The sequence below is a fragment of the Perca flavescens genome, chromosome 9 (assembly GCF_004354835.1).
Source record: "Perca flavescens isolate YP-PL-M2 chromosome 9, PFLA_1.0, whole genome shotgun sequence".
Lineage (NCBI taxonomy): Eukaryota > Metazoa > Chordata > Actinopteri > Perciformes > Percidae > Perca > Perca flavescens.
Genome location: NC_041339.1, coordinates 35,658,530 through 35,683,422, shown reverse-complemented (window position 1 = coordinate 35,683,422; position 24,893 = coordinate 35,658,530). Strand labels below are relative to the sequence as shown.

The following is a 24,893-nucleotide window of genomic DNA, read 5'->3' as shown; positions in this document are numbered from 1 at the left end:
GGGGGCAGGAATGTTTGAGGGGTGGCAACATGTGTCAGATGTATATATACTGAATTTAATCACAGTTATCACAGTTTGATGAGAAATACTATGTACACACTACAGAAGGGCACAGGCTGCCATTTACAAACTCACACAGACACACTTCATCTTATGAGGTTTCATGTGAAACAGTTCATGTTAGGAATAAGTGACCATACAATGTGATCTCACTTAATAGGAGATAGAAGTATGATAGAAGTAAGGGGCATTATCACAGGACAGGCATTAAGGTAAGACACACAGGTGATGAGTGGCAGATGTGTGAGAGGGGAAGCAAACTGTTTTTGACTGACTGCAGTCGGACATTGGAGATTCACGCTTGTAAATTGTCAAATCGGCCGTAACTTTTAATTTGTTGCTGCCATCTGGGGTGGCAGCAGGGGTGGCAAGGCTTTCTTTTAGGCCACCCTATGCCACCCCGGTAGATCCGCTCCTGATGGGGGGGCCAAAACAAAGGGAGCACGAGCCAAACTTGGCCCGCAGGCCCCAAATTGGACAGCCTTGGTTTAAGTGGGCGTGAGGCATCCCCAGATATCTGTCTGGCCTTCCCGACTACCACACTGTCAAATATGAAGAGCTTTGACAGCGGTTACCTGGAGACACCTGCATTAAGACTCTCTGCTGCCAGGTTACTGTTTGGTTACTTAACACTTATTTTATACCCAAAAGCTTCAATTATTTTTCATGTGTTCACATACAGTATAAACTTGGATAAATTGTTACACAGTTGTATGTGTTTAATGTTCATCCATGTTCACTTAAAAGTAAATAAAAAGATTTGGCAGTTGTTAACGAGGGCTAGAATAGGACTGTACTTAAACTTTTCTGTAGCTGACTCTGTCTTCCAACTTCACCCCAGCTGTGTCTGTTAAAACACGGACGGAGACAACTTCTCTCTTTTCATGCTTTATTAAGATCAAGCAACAGTACAAACCTGGGCGTGGGTAGCTTTGGTATGGTTGTGTGTGTGTGTGTGTGTGTGTGTGTGTGTGTGTGTGTGTGTGTGTGTGTGTGTGTGTGTGTGTGTGTGTGTGTGTGTGCGTGAAGCGTGTGTCCGCGCTATTCTCCGACACGCACTCTATCAATCACTGCTGATAGACGGCCTTTTGTACAGCAGTACCTTGTAAAAGTTGTAGCTCAATTAATGTATTGAGTAATAACAGTAATAACTGAATGTGTAGGGTACAAGTATATATAGTTTCTACCCAAACAAACATTATGTAAATTTAATAGAAGCAAAAATAGAGATAATATTCAGGTTATACATCAAATTAACTATCACATTACCAACCATTTATTGTTCTTACAGCAAAGCAAATTTCATACAGAGTGTATAATGCTATATAATCTTAAAATAAAGTCCAAATGAAAACATTCAACACAACAGGAATGTAATAAACACCGTGGTTAAGTTAAGAAAGACAACATCTAATCAAAATCTATTTAAATTAATCATATAATGACATTTTGTGTCCAAAATTAATGTTATTTAAAGGACCAGTGTTATTAAATGATTCAGCATGTTTCATACACATCAAGTTTACCCCTACTGAGAGTTTTCAGGGGAAAATGTAAAGGATTTTATTTTTAAACAGCCTTTGTCTTCAACAAAATGTAAAAACCTGCCTTTTAAGGACACATCTCATCTTTGCGATAACCAAAAAAAAGGCAAAAACCAACAATGAGTTGAAACATGTTTTGAGTATTGTGTCAGCGCCTTTTCCCCTTTTTAAAAAAAGTGAAAAAAATGTCAGAAAAAAAGCTTTAAAAATGCAGGAAGAAAAAAAATCGACGAAATTATTAAAAAAATAAGTGCATTAGTTCGGTGGTCAACATAAAGTGTTCGCACCCAGGCTCACCCCCTCTCTGTCAAAGCCCAAAAAACCCAACAGGTGATAAAACGCCCACCACCTACAATATAAGTGCACAAAATAATAATCATCAAACAACATGAATGAGACCATAAACAATATGCAACATGTGGCTCCTACAAACATTGTTTTCTATGCAGACTCAATGGTAGCAAACTAATCGTGCAACGCCACTGTTGCCCCTTCACGCTTAATGCTGGAAAGCTAGCATGTAGCACACTTATTAGCTTAAGTTCTAACAGTCAAAACACGTTATTATTTTCATTTGCAGCTTCCCAGTCAATACCAAACACTCACCAAACAATGTTAAAAAGGAACGGGGACAAGAAAAAAAAGCCAACATATTATTGATAATAAGCAACTTTTAGGTATTTCTCTAACAATTTATGTGATTTTGTGCCAAGGAGCACATTTTTTGTGCTCACGGCAGAAAGTTAAAGCTAAATTAACTACATACGTTGCTTCATATTTGGTCGTAGAAGCTTGGTGATGAAGTGATTACTGTAGCTAGTGAGCTAACCGCTAACAAGCTAGAAACCTTTTGTTCTGGGAAATGTACAACGACACCAACAGCTAACAAGCTAGCTTGCTTGGTCTCTAATTAAACAATAAATTCATGTAGTTTATACACAAGGTGTAAGCGGAAACCTTGAAAATGTTGTAACTTTATGTCCAATCATTTGACGAGCTCTTTAGTTGAAGCACACTGACTAATTTAAGGCCAGATTCTGCAAGCATTTATAATGCAAAATAAATTAGTTTTAATGGACTCTCAGCTAAAGGATTAGAGACCAGGGGAAAAACGACCCTATAGGTCCTTTGTAGAGCAGCAATTACCACCCATACATTTATTGTTAGGTCACGCCCTCTTGTGACGGGAGTAATTATGACAGGAGCAAAGCAGGAAGTAAGGTGACTTGTGGACTTGTTGGAGGATTCACTTCACAAGAGGATTCAGGATAAAGTAAATGTGCTCTAATTATTCCCGTTAAATGGGGCCAAACTTTACTTTACTTTGAAATCACTATGGCTCTTGCAGGTTTTCCAGAAACTCCTCTATTTCTCTACACTTTCGGTTCCTGCCTTTGTCTTTAATTCTTTCCAGAAGTTTGATGCTGTTCCCACGAAAGAAGGACTGATGCGGTATCGCTGCTGCCTTCATGTGATATATTATTGACGTATTGCCATCCTTCCGCTCGAAGTTTAAATATTTTGCGTAGCCGTTGTAAACCATCTGTTTGTCTCCAGGTTCCAGATCACTTTTGAGCAGTTCCTGGTATATCTGCTCAGATTTAGCCTGGCCATATTTTGACTTTGCGTATATATTTGCAAGGTCTATTTTCTTCACAAGTGAAGAATGAGGGTAAAGAGCAATCACCTCTTTATGGAGACTTATTGCTCTGTCTATCATGCTTGGTTTTGGGCGACTGTCCCTGAAAAATACTATCTTCCATTTGTAGCAGAGTGCAGCGCATCTCTTCAGATAACGCTCATCTGGATGGGTTTTCAGAGCCTCCTCTGCCAAATCAATGGCCTCATCAATAGAAACATAGTTTCTGTAAACCCTTATTAATGGTTTCATACCACTGTAGCTGCTGACAGGATTTCTCAACACCTTTGTTGCTAACTCACGTGCTTCATCTTTGATTCTCTCTCCTTTCTTTGCACAATGCTCGAGATAGTAAACAGCAATGTACAAGTTTTCTGGATCCTGTTCCTTGGCGATTCTCATTTTCTCCAGAAGGTCAGCCTCCAGCCCTGTTTCGCTGTGCTTAAAAGCATTCACTAACCCTAAGACGTAGCTGGTGTTCCACTCCACCATGTCCGGCTGCATCCTGATGGCTCTCTGGAAGTAATCTGCAGCCCGTTTCTTTTGTTCTTCACTGAACTTCATCAGAGTCCAGCCTTTCTCAGCGTAGATCTCTGGATGGAGCTCATCCTGGGATGGAGATGGGTATTTATTCATCAGGGTGTTGACCTTTGACAGGTAAGCCTGACTCTCTGCTTGGTCTCCCAGGTGGTGGTGCAGCCACGCCAGGTTCCCGTAGTTCACCACCAACCAGGGACCCTCATCTGCGTTTCTTATCTTGCTGAAGGCCTCTGCAGCCTTGTTGAAGAAACTCTGGGCGTCTTCGGTGAACCCCAGCTTGTACTGAACGAACCCCCGCAGGTTGTAAATGTGACCCAGCCAGCTGTTCCCCTCCTCGGTGCCGATGTCCTCCAGCTTGTCCTTGCGACGTAACAGCATGGACTTGCTGGGGTCCAGATCCCAGGTGAAGTGGCACTGCAGGGCCTCCAGTTTGGACTCCAGCGTTGTTTGACTCTGAGCAGCACTAATGGAGAATACAAATAAAAAATACCTCATTAGTAGGCTCATGCAGTATGCTCTGAATTGTGCTATGTTTGGATAACTACTTTTCATCTCATGTGAAGGGCAGAAGGAAAATAGAAATGGAGTAAGGAGCATAGATGGTGCCAGTGAGTAGGTCAGCCATCGTGCCTGCTCCGCTCTGACTTTGTTTTTATTTATTTTTTGCACAATTCATTTCACTCTTCTCATCTTCTCATGTCATAAGACAAACAGACACTTTTGGCACTCAGATTCACAACAACGCAACGGAACAATTGGGCCTCAGGAACAGGCTGAGGACAGTGGCACATCATCAATGCCCAGTATTGTTCTAGCTAACTTCCAGTCTCTGGAGAAACTAACAGTTTTCTACTTGCAGATCAGTCTGGCATCTTGAGATTAGAGAAAATTTGGAGACGTTCGCCAAACGACCGACCAATCTGCGTTGGTTTTGAGGCGGGTTTAGGTGCGACGCAACGAGAAGCGACTGTTCAGTTTAAACAACGTGGTGGATTCCACGGATGAGATGAGCGTAGCTATTGCAGCAAGTTTTATCTGAATTAGAAAGTATTCCTTCATTGAAAGAAGAGCAAAAAACGGCACTGGATGCTTGTCTCGGAGGAAAAGATGTTTTTGCTCTTCTCCCGACTGATTTCGGCAAGCGTTTGATCTGATTGGTTGATTTGGCCCGTCTATCACCAACATATAGGTGGTGATAGACAGATGGTTTATCCAATCAGCTAACCAGGATTTTCGCCCCTTTCCCAAAAGTTCTCCAACGGAAAGTTCCCAGATGGATATGCCGAGCAAATGCAAAGCAATCCATCTGGCGGAGTCAGGTTAAGGATAAAGTACCAGAGAGACCAATGGGACTGTAACATCCCTTGGCTAAGGGGCGGAGCCAGATGTTGTATACACCCAGGGCTCAGCCATGACCAAAGGGGGGGCAATTTACTGTAGCTATTTGCACTATTTTTCAAGCTATTTTATGATAGAATGGCTAAAAATCTGTATATCATTTGCGAAAAACATGAAAGTTGCCAAGGAAAAACTACATGGGATTATCACAAAGTGGGCGTGTCTGTAAAGGGGAGAGTCGTAGATACCCATAGAACCCATTTTCATTTAGATATATGGAGGTCAACGGACCCCTTTAAAATGGGCATGCAAGTTTTTCCAAAACAAAATTTAGCCTAAATTTGGAGCGTTATTTAGCCAATTTCCCGACAAGCTAGCATGACGTAGTTGGTACCAAATGGATTCATTGTATTCTAGTTTCACATCATACAACTATCTTCTGTGTAGCTTTAGAACAAGGACAGTAAAGTCAGCCTAAAAGATTCAGGGCTTTTAAGAGAACATTTGGGGCTGGAGCACCAGAAGCCATCCATTCACTCCGCCCCTGCTCTGCCTTAAGGCCGTTTTTTGTGTGATTAATTCACACGTCAGTCAATTTGTTTTTTATAAATGTGATGCCACCTTCACACTGGCCCTTGAAATCAGCTGCGAAACGACCGGAAGTTAATTTCTTATGGAGATTCGCAGACCGCGTGTGAATGGGTCCGTACGAGTGTCTGTAATCGTGTCCATTGGTCAGCCGGATGCGTTCAAAAAATGTAACTCGTACAACAGGCCACAAACCGTTGCTATCCGACAATCCGAGCGGAAGTTAGCGTTGCTATGGTACTGATAAACAAATCTGAATTCTTAACTTTTAATAATTTAAATAATGATTTGACAACATGATGACATGAACTACTACGACTACCATTTGAAGTCACTGTTCCATTATTAATTTGACTATAATCGCCACTGTTCATTAGAACCCCAACCGGCCCGTCAGACACCGCCTACCAAGAGCCTGGGTCTGTCCGAGGTTTCTTCCCAAGAGGGTTTTTCCTCGCCACTGTCGCACTGCTTGCTCTTGAGGGAATTACTAGAATTGCTGGAATTGTTTGGGCTTTGTAAATTATAGAGTGTGGTCTAAACCTACTCTATCTATAAAGTGTCTTGAGATAACTCTTGTTATGATTTGATACCATAAATAAAATTGAATTGAATTGAGTTCATAACGATATGTTGTCATGGAATTTTTAAATGTTTTCATGATTTCCTAACGTTATTAGGGCAGTTAATACAATTGCTCGCGTTAGCTAATCAAACGCTAACTAGTTAGCGTTAGCTAACGTCAGCTAGCCTGAGCTCGCTAGATCAAGTGAATTGACATTAGTCATTCAGACAGCATTCAGGGCAATACGTTTCTCCAAGCAGCAGCCTTTCTGTTTCTATCTCTACAGCCCTCAGAGAGAATTGGACATTCGGACACTGACAGATTGAGTTGTTGTCTCTCTGCCAATTTGTTTACTGCTCCCGATTTTTACTATTCCGACGCTTTCAACGTTGTAGTACGACGTCCACTGGGGGCCCATTGCGTATTACGGATTTCAAGTGCCAAGGCTGTGTGAAGGCTGCGTAATGTCGGAACAATGTTTTGATTTTCTTAACTTTGAACTGCAAATAAATGTATGAACCAATTAAACAACAAAACGGAGGCACCTAGATACCATCCCAAAAGGGTGTCCCATTTAACAGGAAGGGGGCCTGCAGTGGGCTGCCCACATCCAGGCCAAAACAGAGAGAGAGAACAAGGAGGAGTTTCTTCCCTCAGGCCATTCTGGTCTGAACCAGTGACTTCTACTCATCTGTTCAGACTGCACCTTAGCCCCTTAAAATATGAATATAAATCTTAAGTCTCTTAATAGAGCACTTGAAGTAGATCAGCATATTTGAAGCTGATGTACTTGCATGATCTCTCCTAATTTTGGGTTGTATCAAAATGGTTTAATACACTTTTTGTAAGTTGCTTCATTAAAAGCATCTAAGCAACTAAATGTACTGTCAGTTATAGTTTCTGTATTATAAACTATTCATGTTTCAATGTTCAAATAGAATAATTATTTATTTATTTATTTTCAATTGTATGTCTACTGCAATCACATGGGAAAAGCAACTTCATTTAAATACTGTGAATATTTTTTTTAATCGAGAATCATTTTTTAATCAAAAATCCATTTTGAATTGAATCTTGATTTAGCTTTTCTCCATCAGAATTGTATTCCTGGTAGGGCTTAAATCCCTGTGGCCTTTTCATTTTCTTACACTGCACTGTAACTTTTATTCTTGTATTTCATAGCCTACCTGTGTTATTCTATTTTAGCTGTGTTCTCTTTAACGAATGTTATTAATGGCTTCTAACTGTTCTTTTATGTTTAAGGTAAAGCCTTGTTGCTGTAATGTGCTACACACAATTAAAGCTGCCTTGCCTTGGTTGAAAGGGAAGAAGGAAGACAGGAAAATAAGGGATTTATAGCATAGTTATGAAATGCAGAAGCAGCTACTCACCTCATAGTTCAGCTGTTTCCTCGACTTCTCTGAAAATAAGACTGCGGTTTCTGCTCTTGATGCTGCTTTAGTTTCGCTGGTATAAAGTCAGTGATGTAGCTCACTTGTGCTTTTCTGTAACTAAGGCTATTTAAGGTCGAGCCGCAGCTTTAAAGGCTGAAGTGGAAGCCAGTTGTAGAGGCGGGGTCTGTCCTGCCTTAGCTTTCGTTTTCCCAGGAATGGAAACCTAGTATTGAAACCTATACAGACACATCCGAACACAACTAAAACATGACTCATCAAATGTTGTCATACATTTTCTCTTAAGTTGATGTTTTTTTCTTCGTCTAGAAGATGCCACACTGCGTGAAATAACAATCCTTATACCCAAGATGCCACATTTTAATAGCTGCACCTTGCTTTCAAATGCAAACATTAAGATGTAACGTTTCAACAGCAAAGAGTTCACAACTTTAACCCTCCGGTTGTCCTCGGGCCAAATTTGACTCATTTTCTAAAAGTTTCGAGCCTAGGCTATATCAGAGAATGTGGGTTTTGTTTCAACCAAATTGTCCAAAAAATAATAACGTGCATGGTTCCATACGACGCTCTTCATAGGTAAAATATGATCAGTTCACTACTTTCATTGAATTTGGGCGTTTTATTCAATTATGTAGCATCTAAAAAAAGAGCCCATACAAGAACGTTGAAAAAAATGACCAAAATATTGGAAAAGCTTTAAACATATGGAGAGAAAACAAATAAAAATCAATATAAACATCGAAACAACATGACAAAAACGTCTGGAAAGCTTCCAAAACATTAGAAAAGTGACAAAAGTGTCAAAAAAGACGAAAAGGTTGGGGAAAAAGTTTTTATTTCAATTTTTTGACCCAGAAAAACGAAAAGTTGCATGGTAGACGAGTAGACGGGAAGGCAACACAAGGGTTAAACCATAGACTGTAGCCTAAACACGTGTATTTAGTGTATGTGGACATCTCAAGGGGTTACTCCCATAGACAGTAGGCTATATATATAGAATATATAGTTACTCCTTATGAAGAATTTCCACCAGCTTAGCGAAGAGCATAGACAGTAGGCCTATAAGCAAAGAGCGGCTGTCTGCAGAAGAGCTGTGAATGCGGTTACCTAGGAGACGCCTACATTATGACGCTCTGCTGCCGCCTAGCGGCGTAACCAGGTTACTGTTTCTTTGATTAATAGTTTATTAAAATCTGCAACAGATTTATTTTATATTAGACCGTTAGAAAAATATATTTGATGAGCTACCTTAACACCGCATCGGTTAATATATAACCTATTTAATCTCGTTGTGAAAATAATTTGCCCCTTTTGTAGCCTACTGTGATTAACTGTGTAATACTTACTTGGAGAACTACTTAGGCTACTTATAGCCTACACATCCCTCTTTTATTTACTTTTCTACGTGTATTTAATGTGTTTGCTGATCCTGATCAGATATTAGGATCAGAACATATGATTTGTTCTATATAGCTGAATTTATATAGCTCTCCGACACTGGATTGTGTATTTGTGTGTTTCTGGCTTTCATCTTCAGTTTTGATGAATAAAGTTTATTATAAAAAAAATAAAAAAACGCTACTGTTTGTTACCACTTCAGACTGACAGGGTTGTGGTAAAAAAAAAAAAAAAAAAAAAAAAACTTTGAAGATGTTGTGTTATACATGTGTATTTCTTTAATATTTTCATTTCATTTGACGGCACATTTATAATATGTTCTGTGTGTGTGTGTGTGTGTGTGTGTGTGTGTGTGTGTGTGTGTGTGGCAGCGTAAAGGGGCTACACTAACATGTCATTGTGCAAACCTTGTAAAATGACAAATAAATGAACCTTGTGTGACACTCTAGGCTACGTCCATTTAAAACGGAAATGGACGCAATAAATAAAGCATCGCCGATGTAAATGAGAACGTGACCTTGTAAATGAGTCAAAGTTGGGAAATCCAACAGCAAATTATTACCTTATTTTGTATCTATGTAATGATTCTGTTATTTCTTCGTTGACATTGCTTCGGTCCGTATGTTTTTTTTTTTTATATATATTTTTAACCTTCATAAGTTTGTACACTTGATGTTCATGTGCTATTATTATTATTTTATTTTGTCAATAAAAAAAAGAAGAAAAAAAAAAAAAGCAACTTAAGTTTAAAAACGGCGGCGTGTACGTAAACCACGTACGCCGGAACATTTCCTGCGTATGTTGTTGTAGTTTAGTAATGGCGGAGCTCAAAGAGGCAGACGCTGTCCAGCAGCTACACCAGGAGGACGTCGATATCAAACGTAAGTTAACTGCGCCCGTTTCTCGCCCGAACGCTACATTTGGGACAGTAAAGTGGAGAATAAATGATAGTTCAAACATCTTCATCGCTGTGCCGTGAACGCGCTGAGAATCTGAGTTTGTAACTGCTCAACTAAACCAGGGCCTCACCACGGAGCTCCGCCATGGGACCTAAACAGTCAACAAAAACAGCGTCGAAAAAGCGCTCGAGCTAATATTAGCTTAACCGTTGTGGTTAGCAGTTACGTACAGTAGTGTATCTCTTCGCAGAGGCTTTTTATAAATGTAGAATTTGGAGTTAAAGCGTTACTCTAGATTAAATATGACACGGTCTCACCATGGAGCTGCACTACAGGACCGCTCAGTTTGGGCATTAACTGTCCGTTTATTACCGTCTTTCTTACGGTTTATTGTTTACGGAGCCGTTGGCCCAAAAAGACGACGGTTTTGCATTTTGTTGTACTATTTATATTATAGGTCTTACATTTCATTCATAAAGGTATTAAAAAGTCTTAAATTTGACCCTGAAATGGTGAAATATGTTGATCAGTGTTTCCCAAAAAAGCCCAAGATGACGTCCTCAAATGTCTTGTTATGTCCCCAACTCAAAACTATTAAGTTTACTGTCCCAGAGGAGAGAAGACACTACAACAATATTCACATTTAAACAAGCTGGAATCACACAAGTTTTACTTGTTTTTCATTAAAAAAATGACTCAAACTGATGACTCGATAATCAAAATAGTTGGCAATAAATATAATAGTTGAAAACTAATCCATTAATTCTAGCTCTAGCTCTACGTGTGAAATCAAACCGCTCTACAAGGATTGTGAATCTGTAAAGTAAATAGTGATTTAAGTTAAGTCTGCGAAGGTGGAGATTATCAAAACAGTTGGTTGATTATTTTTAATCGATTAATCTTCGCAGCTCTACACAAACGGCTGTATGAAGATTGTAAACAGTAAGACCGTAGGGCAATGCAACAGTGCAAATGGCGCTGGAGTAAATCTGCAGTGTTTCCACTATGTTGATTTTGTAGTGGCGGCCGCCATGGCAAAATGTTTGCCGCCAGGGTATCAGAAATAGGGCGGATGCACAATGTAATGATGATCCTGCCGACATAATGCACCCACCGTTGGCTGCCGCTCACACTGCAATTTAACAACAACAGTGTTTCCCACAGAATACTTTTCAATACTCATCTGGAATTAAGCGGCAAACATTCAGTATCAGAGTAAAAAATGACATAACATTATTTATAATATTTTTATAGGACTTTTAGGGCTGTGCAATATATCGATATTATATCAAAATCGTGATATGAGACTAGATATGGTCTTAGATTTTGGATATCATAATATCGTGATATGACATAAGTGTCTTTTCCTGGTTTTAAAGGCTGCATTACAGTAAAGTGATGTACTTTTCTGAACTTACCAGACTGTTGTAACTGTTCTATTGTTTGCCTTTACCCCACTTAGACATTATGTCCAAATTACTGATGATTATTTATCTAAAATCTAAGTGTGAAGATATTTTGTTAGAGCACCAGTTGTCAACCCTAGAATATCGCCACAATATCGATATTGAGGTATTTGGTCAAAAATATCGTGATATCTGATTTTCTCTATATCGCCCAGCCCTACGGACTTTTTAATGTGTGATTGTGTAAAGGTGTTCACGAGATACAGTACAGGCCAAAAGTTTGGACACCCCTTCTCGTTCAATGAGTTTCCTTTTTATTTTCATGACTATTTACGTTGTAGATTCTCACTGAAGGCATCAAAACTATGAATGAACACATATGGAATTATGTACTTAACAAAAAAGTGTGAAATAACTGAAAACATGTCTTATGTTTTAGATTCTTCAAAGTAGCCACCCTTTGCTTTTTTATTAATAAGGGAAATAATTCCACTAATTAACCCTGACAAAGCACACCTGTGAAGGTAAAACCATTTCAGGTGACTACCTCATGAAGCTCATTGAGAGAACACCAAGGGTTTGCAGAGTTATCAAAAAAAGCAAAGGGTGGCTACTTTGAAGAATCTAAAATATAAGACATGTTTTCAGTTGTTTCACACTTTTTTGTTAAGTACATAATTCCATATGTGTTCATTCATCGTTTTGATGCCTTCAGTGAGAATCTACAATGTAAATAGTCATGAAAATAAAGAAAACACATTGAATGAGAAGGTGTGTCCAAACTTTTGGCCTGTACTGTAGTTACCAACCTTTCGTGAACTTGTGGATTTCGCCAGCCATCTTCTCTCCTTTTATGGAGACTGTGTGTGTGTGTGTGTGTGTGTGTGTGTAAGTGACAGAGAGATGGAGGAGAGCAGGTTAAGGAAATGCAGCTAAACGTGTTTTTAAATAGCGTTACAAAAATGTTGATAGTGAGGCGCACCGCCACACATTAGTCTGTGTGTTTATGACAGACCTGCTCCCACTGATCTGTCTGAATCTGTAAAGTCTGTGTGTCTGTCTGGGATTGTAAATCTGTAAAGTGAAACGGGGATTATGTGCCTCTGTCTGGGAAGGTGGAGATGACGGAGATTCACCGCCAGCCGGCGACCAAGCTGCCGAACAGCCGGTGAAGACTGAAGCTGCTGAAGACGGCGATGCCAGGCCTTCAACCACAACTACCGGTGATTTAATAAAAGCTGTTTCTGCGTACAGTACAGGCCAAAAGTTTGGACACACCTTCTCATTCAATGTGTTTCCTTTATTTTCATGACTATTTACATTGTAGATTCTCACTGAAGGCATCAAAACGATGAATGAACACATATGGAATTATGTACTTAACAAAAAAGTGTGAAATAACTGAAAACATGTCTTATATTTTAGATTCTTCAAAGTAGCCACCCTTTGCTTTTTTTGATAACTCTGCAAACCCTTGGTGTTCTCTCAATGAGCTTCATGAGGTAGTCACCTGAAATGGTTTTACCTTCACAGGTGTGCTTTGTCAGGGTTAATTAGTGGAATTATTTCCCTTATTAATAAAAAAAGCAAAGGGTGGCTACTTTGAAGAATCTAAAATATAAGACATGTTTTCAGTTATTTCACACTTTTTTTGTTAAGTACATAATTCCATATGTGTTCATTCATAGTTTTGATGCCTTTAGTGAGAATCTACAATGTAAATAGTCATGAAAATAAAAAGGAAACGCATTGAATGAGAAGGTGTGTCCAAACTTTTGGCCTGTACTGTATTTATCCATTGACATCAGCGATGGCTTCGTACCGTCTGTACTCACTGACTTTAATAATAATGATGATAATTTATACTTTATTTATCCGGCAAGGGAAATTACAATTTATTCCACTCTGTTGTTCGAACACACATTAGTCTCACATTGCCAGACCTTCCTCCACAGCGCTGTGGAGGAAGCATTCACAGCATTCCTGTGAATGGGCAAACAACGTGCTCTGGTTTATTGGCATTTCTTTAAACAATCAATCAAAAGTGCCGGACGGAGCCACACTCAGTCCTTCCAGAAAAATTTGGAGTTTTTTTGGGATTGTTGCGGGCAAAAATCCTTGATTATGCGGCACGTTTTCTTAAAAAATGCGATGCGGGATATTTATGCAATTTTATCCGATGAAATTGCGGGAACTTGCAAAATTGCGGTTTGATGAAAAAGAAAACAAAAAGTGAACTTGTTCAACTTTCTGCTAAGATATATTATGGGACTTTTTGCAACGAGAATGCGGGGATTAGCCCCCCCGCATAAATATGCGTACTTTGGCTGATTATGCGTTGAATTATGCAATCGCATAATTTTGTTTTTCTGCAGGGACTGTACACTGCCTCTGCTAAATAGCCTCTGGAAGGAACTTGTTTTGGTGGAACGTGTGTACGTTTAAAAGTAGTTTTAGTCGTGCAACAGAAAACTCCGATTGGACAGATAGTCTAGCTAGCTGCCTGGATTTACCCTGCAGAGATCTGAGAAACAGTTAACCATAGTCCTCACAAATCCACCGGAGGTTAGAATGCCAACACAGAGAGAGAGGAAGGTAAGAGACATCCGGGAGAAATCTGGGACATCAGGCGGAATCGATCTAGAGTATCAAACACAGGACTTTCACCCAGGAGGCCGCTGCTCGTGTCCCGTATGAAAGCAAACGTCACCGTTTCGTGACAAATACGTACTTCTTTGATACCAAACCGTGACATTTTCCTAAACCTTACCAAGAAGTTTTGTTGCCTGAACTGGTTCTGCACAGCAGGCACACTTATCACTTGTGTTGTTGGACATTCGTAGGATAACTCATAAAAAAAAAAAAAAAAACTTTTCATGAGATTTGATTGATATCGGGTGATGACTCAGAAATGATGTCGGGAGACCTCAAAGATGACGACCGGTCCGATGATTGTAAATCAAGTGCGGCTTTATTTAAACAGTGAACAAACTTTCATGACACTGAGACAACCATGAGCATACAGACGTGTCTACTTAAGGATGACCAACATGTACATCAGAATGAATACCTTTTTTAAACTCTTTTTTTTTTTTTTTTTGTGCATACACAGCATGAGACAACTATTTCAGTTGGAACAGTTTACTCTTAAACTACACCTTTTATGGCCGATGCTCCTTGTTGAGGCTAAACCCAAGCTTTAAGCCCCTGAGGTGCTCGTCTACGGGTAGAGTAATTGACGCACTTTTTACCTTTTTGATCAATGAAAGTCCAAGTCATATTTGCAGTTAACGCCATTGGTTTAATTTATTTCCATGAGAAATTCGTTGGTTTCCAGACAAATTACTGCTTGTGTATGTTTGTGTGGCGTTGGTGGGTGTGTGTATGCGTGTGCGTGGTCAAAAACTGTATGTGCTTCCCGGTTACACCTGAGGAACCAAAGATTGCTTCCTATTTATACCAAGAGCACTAATTGGCTCTTACACTCCTAATAGATTCTCACATTCCAGGCTCCAATTCCTCTGTGTGACAGTTGTGCCCAAACTCATAATAGATTCACACATACCAAACCTATCATATGATCTTATCAATTGTTGGGACTTGTAAATTATAGTGTGGTCTAGACCAACTCTACCTGCAGAGATCTGAGGAGCAGTTAACCATAGTCCTCATAACTCCACCGGAGGTTAGAACGCCAACACAGAGACAGAGGAAGGTAACGGACATCTGGCGTAAGGCGTATTAGAATGCACATTACACACAGGCCTGAAATACAGATACATGCTCAGTAGGGCTGAATGATGAATCGTTTTCAAATTGAAATCGCGATTTAAAAGAATGCGTGAAGACTGCAATTAATCGACTGAAATTTTTCATAGGAGAAGTGTTGGAATAATGTTACATATCACAGATAGTTTACACTAATGTCCTATTTTCAGGGGATCTTTCACTTATTTTTTTGTTACTTAATTTAACAGGATCGTAGAAGGTGCAATATGTAGCTAAAAAAATATTGCAAATCAAATCGTAATCTTACAGGGTTTCCGCAGGGCCTTTTAAAAACTCTTAAATTTGTTGAAGTATTGTGTTCTAGGTCTTAAATAATATTCCTACGTCAATGTAACGCTACCTTTAATGCTCAGTGAAAAGTTCCCGCTGCGCTTTAGAATCATTATTTTTTATTCTGTCGTGTTGTAGTTCTTTCATTCACTAGTCCAAATATAGCCTATAATTTGCTGTATTAGGACTACAAATGAGACCAAACATCAACTTATATTGCAGCCAATCTAGAAACCAGTCTTATAATGCCAATGAAGAAATCGGGGAATTGTTTCAGACAATGTTTCCGGACATCTGACTTTTGATGTTGTGATATAGGTTCTTAAATTTCATTCATAATGGTCTTAAAAAGGTCTTAAAAGGTCTTGAATTTGACTTTGTGAAACCTGTAGGAACCCTGATCTTAATATCTGGCAGGAAAATTGCAATTAGATTTTTTTCCCTCCCCCAAATCATTCATCTCTAAATGCTCCGTACCGGTACATGCACACATGGAGAGATGTCAGAGTGAGGGGGGCTGCAGAGGAACCTTCAATGACATGGACTACAACTTTACAGATGTTTTTTTAAACATCTCTTCGCTTTCTTCACACAGAGAGACACATCTCCATCCAAACTAAACTGGAAGGCCTCGAGGTGCTGGTGGACCTGAATGGTGGTAAGTTCACTTCTGCGGGAAATCTTCATCATCCTCTTTTCTTTTGTTTTTATTTTGATTAAATTAATCAGATGACATAGACCACAGGTTCTTAAGCTTTTTTCAATAATGTTCCCCCTTTGAACAGTTTTTTTTTTTTTTTTTTAAGCCATGTACCCCCTAAGCAGTGACCAGCGCAAATCATTTTTGGTAGGAAAACAAAGTCTCTATAAAGAGGAAGAGTACAGCGATGTGAGCGATAGATTTACTAAAGAACAGTGTTGGACCTGGAAAACATTGAAATGATGATGGAAAAAGGTGGCAAAAACTTGGAAAAAGACGTTAGAAAGAAGGAAGGAAGGCAAGAATAGGTCGAAAATAGTAATAAATACTTAGAAAAAAAACAGTAGAAAGAAGGAAGGCAACACTAAATTTGATATACTTTAAATTTATGTATGGATTTTATTGTACAGTATTTTAATATTGAGCATTTTAATATTGAGGTTTCATGTGGCTTTGTTTCTGTTTTTATGTTGTGTCTTCTTATGTGTTGACTTTGCACTTTGAGCTACTTGCACATTTTTTCCAATGCGGGTTACACTGCAAATGGCTAATAAAGTGAATCTGAATCTGACTAGGGGTAACAAAAGTGACAAAAAATTAAAATAAGCAAACAAAACTTTGAAAAAAAAGTGACAAAAATTTGGAAAAAGAGACAACAAACTTCGAAGAAAAAAAGAGAGTAGAAAAAAGTGATGAAGAAAGGCAATAATAGGTCAAAAACTTTGAAAAAAGCGACAAACTACAGCCTTGGAACTGAAAAACATTTTGCAAAAGTCCTTTCCTGCAGTCCTCCAGAGGACCCCTAGGGGGGACACGTACCCCCTGCAGTCCTCCAGAGGACCCTTAGGGGGACAAGTACCCCCATTTGAGAAACACTGCTGTAGGGTTCATATATAATAAATCAGATGACATAGACGAACCATTAGAGTCCACCTTGACTTTTACAGCTGCAGAATATTGTTTGTGCATTTTTATACCCAGGGCTCGGTTTACACCGATCACAATTTCTAGCCTTGGGGGACCATAGGCAGGCTGGGGGGAACTCATATTAATGTTAAAAAAAACAACTCATAAGGTGAATTTTTCATGCCAAGGGACCTTATATTTTTGTACTCTTTCCACCTCTGGTTTCCACTGATGATCAGCGGGACGGAAGTCGTGTCCTCTGTGTCCCGAGGAGAAGTTTAAAGCCTGCTACAGCCACAAGCTGCGCAGACACCTGCAGAACCTCCACTGGAAAGTCTACGTGGAGTTTGAAGGTAGAAACGTTAAACACCGAACACACACGGTTGTTAGAGATCAGCAAGACTGGCTCTCAGTCGGTGTTCCACTTCATCCTACAGATGTTGGATTTGGTTGAGGTCAGGGCTCTTTGCCGACCAGTAGGGATGCAGCGAATCCAGATTTTTGGGGTTCGGACAAATACCGAATCCACTGGTGAAGATTCTGCCATAATCCGAAACCTGAGTACCGAATCCTCCTCCCATCCTCAGTCCATTAACCCAGTAAACACATGAATGAAGTAAACAGGGACTGTCCCTCCTTTGCCGTACATGAAGTTGCTGCATTCTGGCTGCTGTCTGGAGATTCCTTCGTGCACAACTCGTATTCTTTCGGATGTTTGATACCAGATGTTGTAACAGCGGCCATGTTGTGTATAGTTTAGGGTCCTCGCCACCACCAGACCAGTCAGCATAGTAGATTGAACATGTAGCTGGACTTGAAGGGCCTTCTTTTGACTGAAAGTACTGACAAACAACAACGTTTTCTGCTCACCAGTTCCATGTCCACTTTCTCTCAGCTTGCTGCATTGAACGCTCCACTTACGTAAACCCCTTCCCGTAATCAACATCGCCGTCATTAGAACGACCAGCGTAGTACACGTTATGCAAGCGTAGGGTTCGGTTTTGTGGAAAAAAAATTCTGAGGTTCAGCAGAAACCAGAACCCCGTCAAAAAGCTCAATATTTGGGCGAAGCCTGGATTCGGTGCATCCCTACCGACCATTCAAGTTCTTCTACACCAAACTGGGAAAACCATTTCTTTATGGAGCTGGCTTTCTGCACGGGGACTATGAGTAGGTTTACATACACACAAATATTCTACTTTTATTCCAAATATTACAATACTCTGAATTTGATATGTGTCATGTAAACAGCATATTCCTGATATTCAGAATAAGGCCTTTTTCCAAATATAGCATTTTGCGATTAAGACATGTGGGCTATTCTGGTATTATTCGGTTTTTAGAGGCATTCTTTGAGTCAAAATGTACGATGATGATAAAAAATCGATATATCGTATCATATATGTAATGGCCGACTTTGTTTTGAGAAAATATCGTATTGTTGCCCAAAGAATCAAAGTATTGTGTCGTGATGAAACTTGTGATTTACACCCCGATAATGTAGAATGTCCGAAAAAGTAAACAAAGCTAAAAAAAATAATGCTTTCCAAATGTTTGAAAGTGACATCTACTGATATCTAGGTCTCAGGAAATCATCAGATCCTAATTCCTAATTGTTGACCTTTAACAGGCCAGAGGATGTGCATCTGCCACCTGCCCTGCAGGAACCTGAAGCCCAGCTCCAGTGGAGATCAGGTGAGAAATGTGACACACAAACGCTCTGCAGATCAAGTTAATTTAATTAATTAATACATTTATTTATACTGTTTATTGATCCCCAGTTGGGAAATTACAATTTACACTCTGTTTTTGTTAGAAATCACTACACACACAGGCCTGAAATACACACAGACATGCTCAGGACCTATTCATGCGCAAATGGAGAGATGTCCGAGTGAGTGGGCTTGTTGGTATTTCTTCAAACCAATCGCAATCGTTTTGGGCAGCTCTAAGCTCAGGATGCAGCAACAGCGCTGTTTGCTAAATATTGTTCCATCCATCTTATCTATTTATTTAATGTTTATTTGACAGGGACAAATGCATAGAACATTGCTTTATAAAGAATATAAAGTAGATGCAATGCATACAGGTTTATAGCCATGACCCATTTGCAACCCCTGTCCCTGGTTAGGCTTTTAAAATTAAAACAGAAATTACAGAGTATTAATATAAAACATTTTAACTATTAAAATACATACAATAAATACATCCCATACATGAAATAAAATATGGACTTAAATGAATGTAAAAATCACTATAAAACAGAGTTTAAACACATTTAACAATACAAGAACACAAAAGTATGTCTGTACATGCTAGCATATGTCAAAATTATGGTTGTATGAATTGTGTTGTATCTTGTACAGTCAGTGTTCACACAGTTGTTTCAGTTTCAGCCATTGCTTTAAATGTGTATTTAAAAACCTTGAGTTCTGTCAATGTTATAATATCTAATGGTAAAGCGTTCCACAGTTTTATGCCTCTTACTGAAAATGATGTCTGACCAAGTTCTGCCTTTTGCTGCTATACAGTTACCACTTATTGTGCCTCTAGATCTTATTCCGCTCTTTTGTTTCGCTACTAGTTGACAGAATATTTCTGCTGCAAGGTTATTCACACACTTAAAAATTAGTAGCAGCTCCAGCAGGGCACCCCAAACTTCCCTTTCCCGAGCCACATTAAACGACAACTCAGGCGCAATTAAAATCCAGTCCAGAGTCTCGGCCCTAACTGACAGAAGTTCTCAGATCTTGTTGTCTCCTTGGCATCTTTGCATACATTATTGCCGCAAAAATAGTTTGTTTCATTCGGGTTTGTCGCCGGCTTTCATGAAAGAAACGTCATCAAATGGGGTGACCAGACGTCCCGAAAAATTCGGGACAGTCCCGAAATCCAAGCAGTTGTCCCGAATCCCGAATCCTGCCCTAATTGTCCCGAAAATTAGAGCAAAGTCTCAAGAGCAGACTCTCGAGTACCGTATTTTCCGGACTATAAGTTGGCCTTTTTTTTCCTACTTTGGCTGGTCCTGCGACTTATAGTCAGGTGCGACTTATATATCAAAATATATATAATTTAACATGTTTTTACATGTTAATTCATACTGAAAACATTACCGTCTACAGCCGCGAGAGGGCGCTCTAGGCTTGTGACAACTAGAACGCTGCTCCTAAAGACAACTGAGAAAGAAAAGAGATGACAAACTGCAGGTAGTAAAATATGCAGCCCCGAAAACGGTAATCGAGCAGCAGAAAGAGTTTGAAATGAGGGAGAAACTTGTGAGGGAGACTGGAGAAAAGGCGACTCTTACTGCAATGAAGAAAACAAAGAAAGCTAATCGGCTAATCGTGGGCTGAAAGCTAGATGGCCAGAGCTGGAGGAAGGAGTCGGGAGGGGCTCGTTCACGGTGCAGCTACGTCTCCACGCCTTTTAATCCATCCATGCTCCACGCCCTGCTAGCTAGTTGTTCTGTGTGCTATTGTATAGTTCAATAACTGTTAATGTGTTACGGTAACATACCGGACACCTACCGTATTCAGCGTATTGTTCTGTGTGCTATTGTGTAGTTGAATAACTCTTGTATTTATAATCTAAATAAATGCGACTTATAGTCCGGTGCGACTTATATATGTTTTTTTTCTCTTCATGACGCATTTTTTGACTGATGCGACTTCTACTCCGGAGCGACGACTTATAGTCCGAAAAATACGGTAGTTTTAGTCTGATAGAACATTAAAATCTGTTCATGGTGATTGAGTCGTCCTGCGGCCAGCTCCCGGTCCGGCAGATGGTCCAGGGCACTCTGCCTGAGACCCACTTCCAATACGTTCCCAAAGTCCTCCTCGTGTCCAAAATAAAAGCCCCCATCCCCGTCGGGAGACAACGGGGTGGCATCACAGCTGAGGGACGCAACAGTCTGGGGTGAAATACTATAATAGTATAAAATAATATAATTACAAAAAATACAACCTTTGTGTCCCCTTTTGATGTTATAGAGTAGATGAAGAGAGCGCAAGTTGCAGCCATGAGGCCAGGGAAAGTGCACGTGCAGGCAGCCAATATAAATAAATCATTTTGGTGCGGAGTTTTGAAATTCTTGTTCATACTGTACACATTTTGAGAACCGTATACAGCGGATGGTTTGGGTTTAGGAAAAGAAGTTAGTGTCTGTCCTTCCCTTAGTCCTCCTGCCGCGCACACAATCCAGTAATGTAGCTGCAGGTCTTCTCTTTTCTTCTTACAGCCCTAAAATGTTGTTTTCCCCTCGCTGGTATTTGTGTGTCCAGGCCTCGGGGAGACACGTGGCCCACTACCACTGCGTGGTGTGCTCGGTCACCATCGCCCGTAAGACGGACATGGTCAGCCACCTGAAGCGACACGTCAACAAAGGAGAGACGGAGGCCAGCTACTCCGGGAGCTCAGACGTGCCGTTTGACGAGCCGGGTAATAAACACCTGACACCAGCTCGGTGGGGAGTCCTGGGGCGATGTGGTTTATTAAAGGAGACCTGGTGGTTGTTTTCTTCTGTATTTTCTGTCATATCTAGAATGTTAAAATGACGTACAGTACAGGCCAAAAGTTTGGACACACCTTCTCATTCAATGTGTTTCTTTATTTTCATGACCATTTACATTGTAGATTCTCACTGAAGGCATCAAAACTATGAATGAACACATATGGAATTATGTACTTAACAAAAAAATGTGAAATAACTGAAAACATGTCTTATATTTTAGATTCTTTAAAGTAGCCACCCTTTGCTTAACAACAAGTTAATGAATCCGTGATGATCTTTCTGTGTGATTTTTGAAGTGTTAAATGTGTCGGCAGCTCCATCTGGCCAGGCGTATGAAATCATGAAAGAACTGGGAACCAACGTTCAGCTCCTCCCGAACCACACCACGCCGCAGAAGAGCGACACCTACTTCAACCGCAAGATGAAGACCAACAGGTCGGCACACGCACCAGACCACTTCTTACAAATATACTATATCTCTATGTACACACACACACACACACACACACACACACACACTCCCACACACACACACACACGCCCCACGAACACACACACACACACACTCCCAACGCTCACGCACACACTCCCCATGCACACACACACACACACTCCACGCACGCACGCACGCACACACACACACACACATACACGCCCCACGAACACACACACACACACCCCACTCACACACACACACACACACACACATACATACACACACACTCCACACACACACACACTCCCCATGCATGCACGCACACACACACACTCCCCACGCTCATGCACACACACGCACACACTCTCCACGCTCACACACACACACTCCCCACACACACACACACACACACACACACACACTCCCAACGCTCACGCACACACTCCCCACGCACACACACGCACACACACTCCCAACGCTCACGCACACACACACACACACCTCCCCCGCACACACACGCACACACACTCCCCACGCACACACACGCACCACACACACACACACACACACACACACACACACACACACTCCCCACACACACACACACACACACACGCCCCACGAACACACACACCCCACGCACGCGTGCGCGCACACACACACACACTCCCCACTCACACACACACACACATACATACACACACTCCACACACACACACACACACACACACTCCACACACATACTCCAGACACACACACTCCCCATGGATGCACGCACACACACACACTCCCCACGCATGCACACACACGCACACACTCCCCATGCTCACACACATACATACACACACACTCCCCACGCTCACACACACACACACACACTCCCCGCACACACACACACACACACACACACACACCCTAGCCATGTTTTCTCATTTACTTGCAGGTTTTTCCCTGCCATCCTGAGGTTTAGGTTTAGGTGCTTAACAACCACAAAGGAAACCGAACGAAAAAGAGACAAAATCCCCAAAAGAGACAAAACAAGTGTGGGGAAATAGCTTTTTTAATTGAAAAAAACAAGCGTCTGTTTGTGTATACGTGTGTGTGTGTGTGTGTGTGTGTGTGTGTGTGTGTGTGTGTGTGTGTGTGTGTATGTGTGTGTTTATATGCAGATTTCTGTTAACAGTTTGTGTGTGTGTATACATGCGTGTGCGTGTTTGTGTTAGAGCTGTCAATCTTCCTCTATAATACTATTCAAATTCCATTTGACATTTTTTGTAATATTCGAATAATATTCAAATATTTAATGCTCAAAATGCAGCCTGTTAAATATGTTCTACACTACTCCGGCTTATGCATTGTCGATGCCCCTACAAGCATGTGGTTGTTGTTACACGTTCTGTCCACTAGAGGGACATCCATTAGCCTGGCCTTGAGGCGACCTGCACGCCACTTTGTTTACATTCATTTTCCACCACGAGCACACAGCGACAAACCCAAATCAACAGAGTAATGAAACCTGATCTAACACGGGAAGCGGCTCTGTTGTAAAGGCTATCAGTGCTCGGTTAGCACAATGACATCATGTTAGGAAGCACAGCCGAAACCATTTGTCATAAACTAGGTAAGTAACAAACTATGTTAACTGCATTAAAAACCAAGCCAAACGGTGCTGTCACAACTAGTTTAGTGATTTATAATCAACCTGTTTCCAGCAGATTGTCACGTTACTGAGACTACGAGATATAAGAAGACACACCTGCCAACCTGTACGCATTTACGCATTTTGACATCAAAATACGGTGATTTATCACTTTAAACTACGCAAAAATCAGGTGACTGCTGTGAGTTCACTCGTTGACGTGCAGTAGCATGGCAGTAGCCATCTCACTCTTGATGTAAAAGAAGAGTTCGACCAATCACAGCGTCGGATTCCTTCCTCTAATGTCAAGCGGGGATATCGGCTACTGATAGTAAAACGCAAGCATCAGATGCAAGAAGTGTTATTCAGTGGTGTTATTCCTCCCTCATTCCCGTTTAGTTTGGTTGGTCCCCCCCCCCCCTATGGAGGAAATATTTATTCATAATTCAAATTGAAAGTCCAAAGAGAAATTGAAAGTCCAAAGGGAAAACAAAGCGAGATCAAATTAAAAATATTATTATTTTTTAAATTTTCCATTTGGCTTTGGCTTTTGAATTTAATATTTGGCTTTTGAATTTCCATTTAACATTGCCTTTTCATTTGGACTTGACACATGTCAAAGTAAATGAGGAGGCGTGGCCCAAAGGCTGGTGGGAGGGTCTGAAACCAAAGGGGTGCAGAGGCCCCTTATGAGCAGCAGGGGGAGCTTACTGCTGAGGAGCTCACTGTTAATCATCTGTCTGCAGATTCATCACTAGGCTGGGTCTTGTTTCACATGATAGAAAATGATGATGTATGCTAAACACAAACCACATTTCATGCAACAACCGTGAAGTTTCCATGTAGTTACTATAACTGGGCCCGTGTTAGTGAGGACTAGATTAGGACTGGATTTAAAGCTGATTCTGGTTCCCAACTTCGCCCCAGGTGTGTCTGTTTAAAACACGACTCAGACAACTTCTCTCTTTTGAAGTTATATTTAATTAAGCAACAGTAGAAACTCCTGACTGAAGGCCTTTTGTACGGCCCGTGTAGGCTACTTTTTCAGACTTCCAGCCAACAGCGGTGTCTGTGAGCATCACTGGCCGGCCAGCAGGGAGGCGATCCCGGCCGCCACCAGCTGGCTGTCCCGTCAGACTGAAGCTTCTGACAACATCGGAGAAAATGTGCAGTTGGCCATCAACGCTTGTAAAACTGCCCATATTCAAACTCTACACAGTTAATTTATCGCATAAAAAAAGTCTCAATAGT

At 40.7% G+C, this 24,893-nt stretch overlaps 2 protein-coding genes across 2 annotated transcripts in view; one reads left to right on the top strand and one right to left on the bottom strand.

Annotated features, from left to right (window-relative positions):
- Positions 1 to 1,313: 1,313 nt before the first annotated feature.
- LOC114561388 (interferon-induced protein with tetratricopeptide repeats 1) lies at positions 1,314 to 7,842 on the bottom strand. Its single transcript, XM_028587396.1, has 2 exons — positions 7,666 to 7,842; positions 1,314 to 4,246 (listed from the first exon to the last, which is right to left on the bottom strand). Exons 1-2 carry the CDS (start codon positions 7,668 to 7,670, stop codon positions 2,938 to 2,940), a joined length of 1,314 nt encoding a protein of 437 aa, XP_028443197.1. The 5' UTR covers positions 7,671 to 7,842; the 3' UTR covers positions 1,314 to 2,937.
- A 2,030-nt stretch (positions 7,843 to 9,872) lies between these two features.
- trmt1l (tRNA methyltransferase 1-like) overlaps positions 9,873 to 24,893 on the top strand; it is a 35,787-nt gene continuing 20,766 nt past the window's right edge. The window contains exons 1-7 of the mRNA XM_028587464.1: positions 9,873 to 9,965; positions 12,505 to 12,612; positions 16,044 to 16,106; positions 17,294 to 17,407; positions 18,685 to 18,749; positions 21,338 to 21,494; positions 21,882 to 22,002. Coding sequence (XP_028443265.1) covers positions 9,902 to 9,965; positions 12,505 to 12,612; positions 16,044 to 16,106; positions 17,294 to 17,407; positions 18,685 to 18,749; positions 21,338 to 21,494; positions 21,882 to 22,002 — 692 coding nt within the window. The 5' untranslated portion in view covers positions 9,873 to 9,901. The remainder of the gene's footprint in view (positions 9,966 to 12,504; positions 12,613 to 16,043; positions 16,107 to 17,293; positions 17,408 to 18,684; positions 18,750 to 21,337; positions 21,495 to 21,881; positions 22,003 to 24,893) is intronic.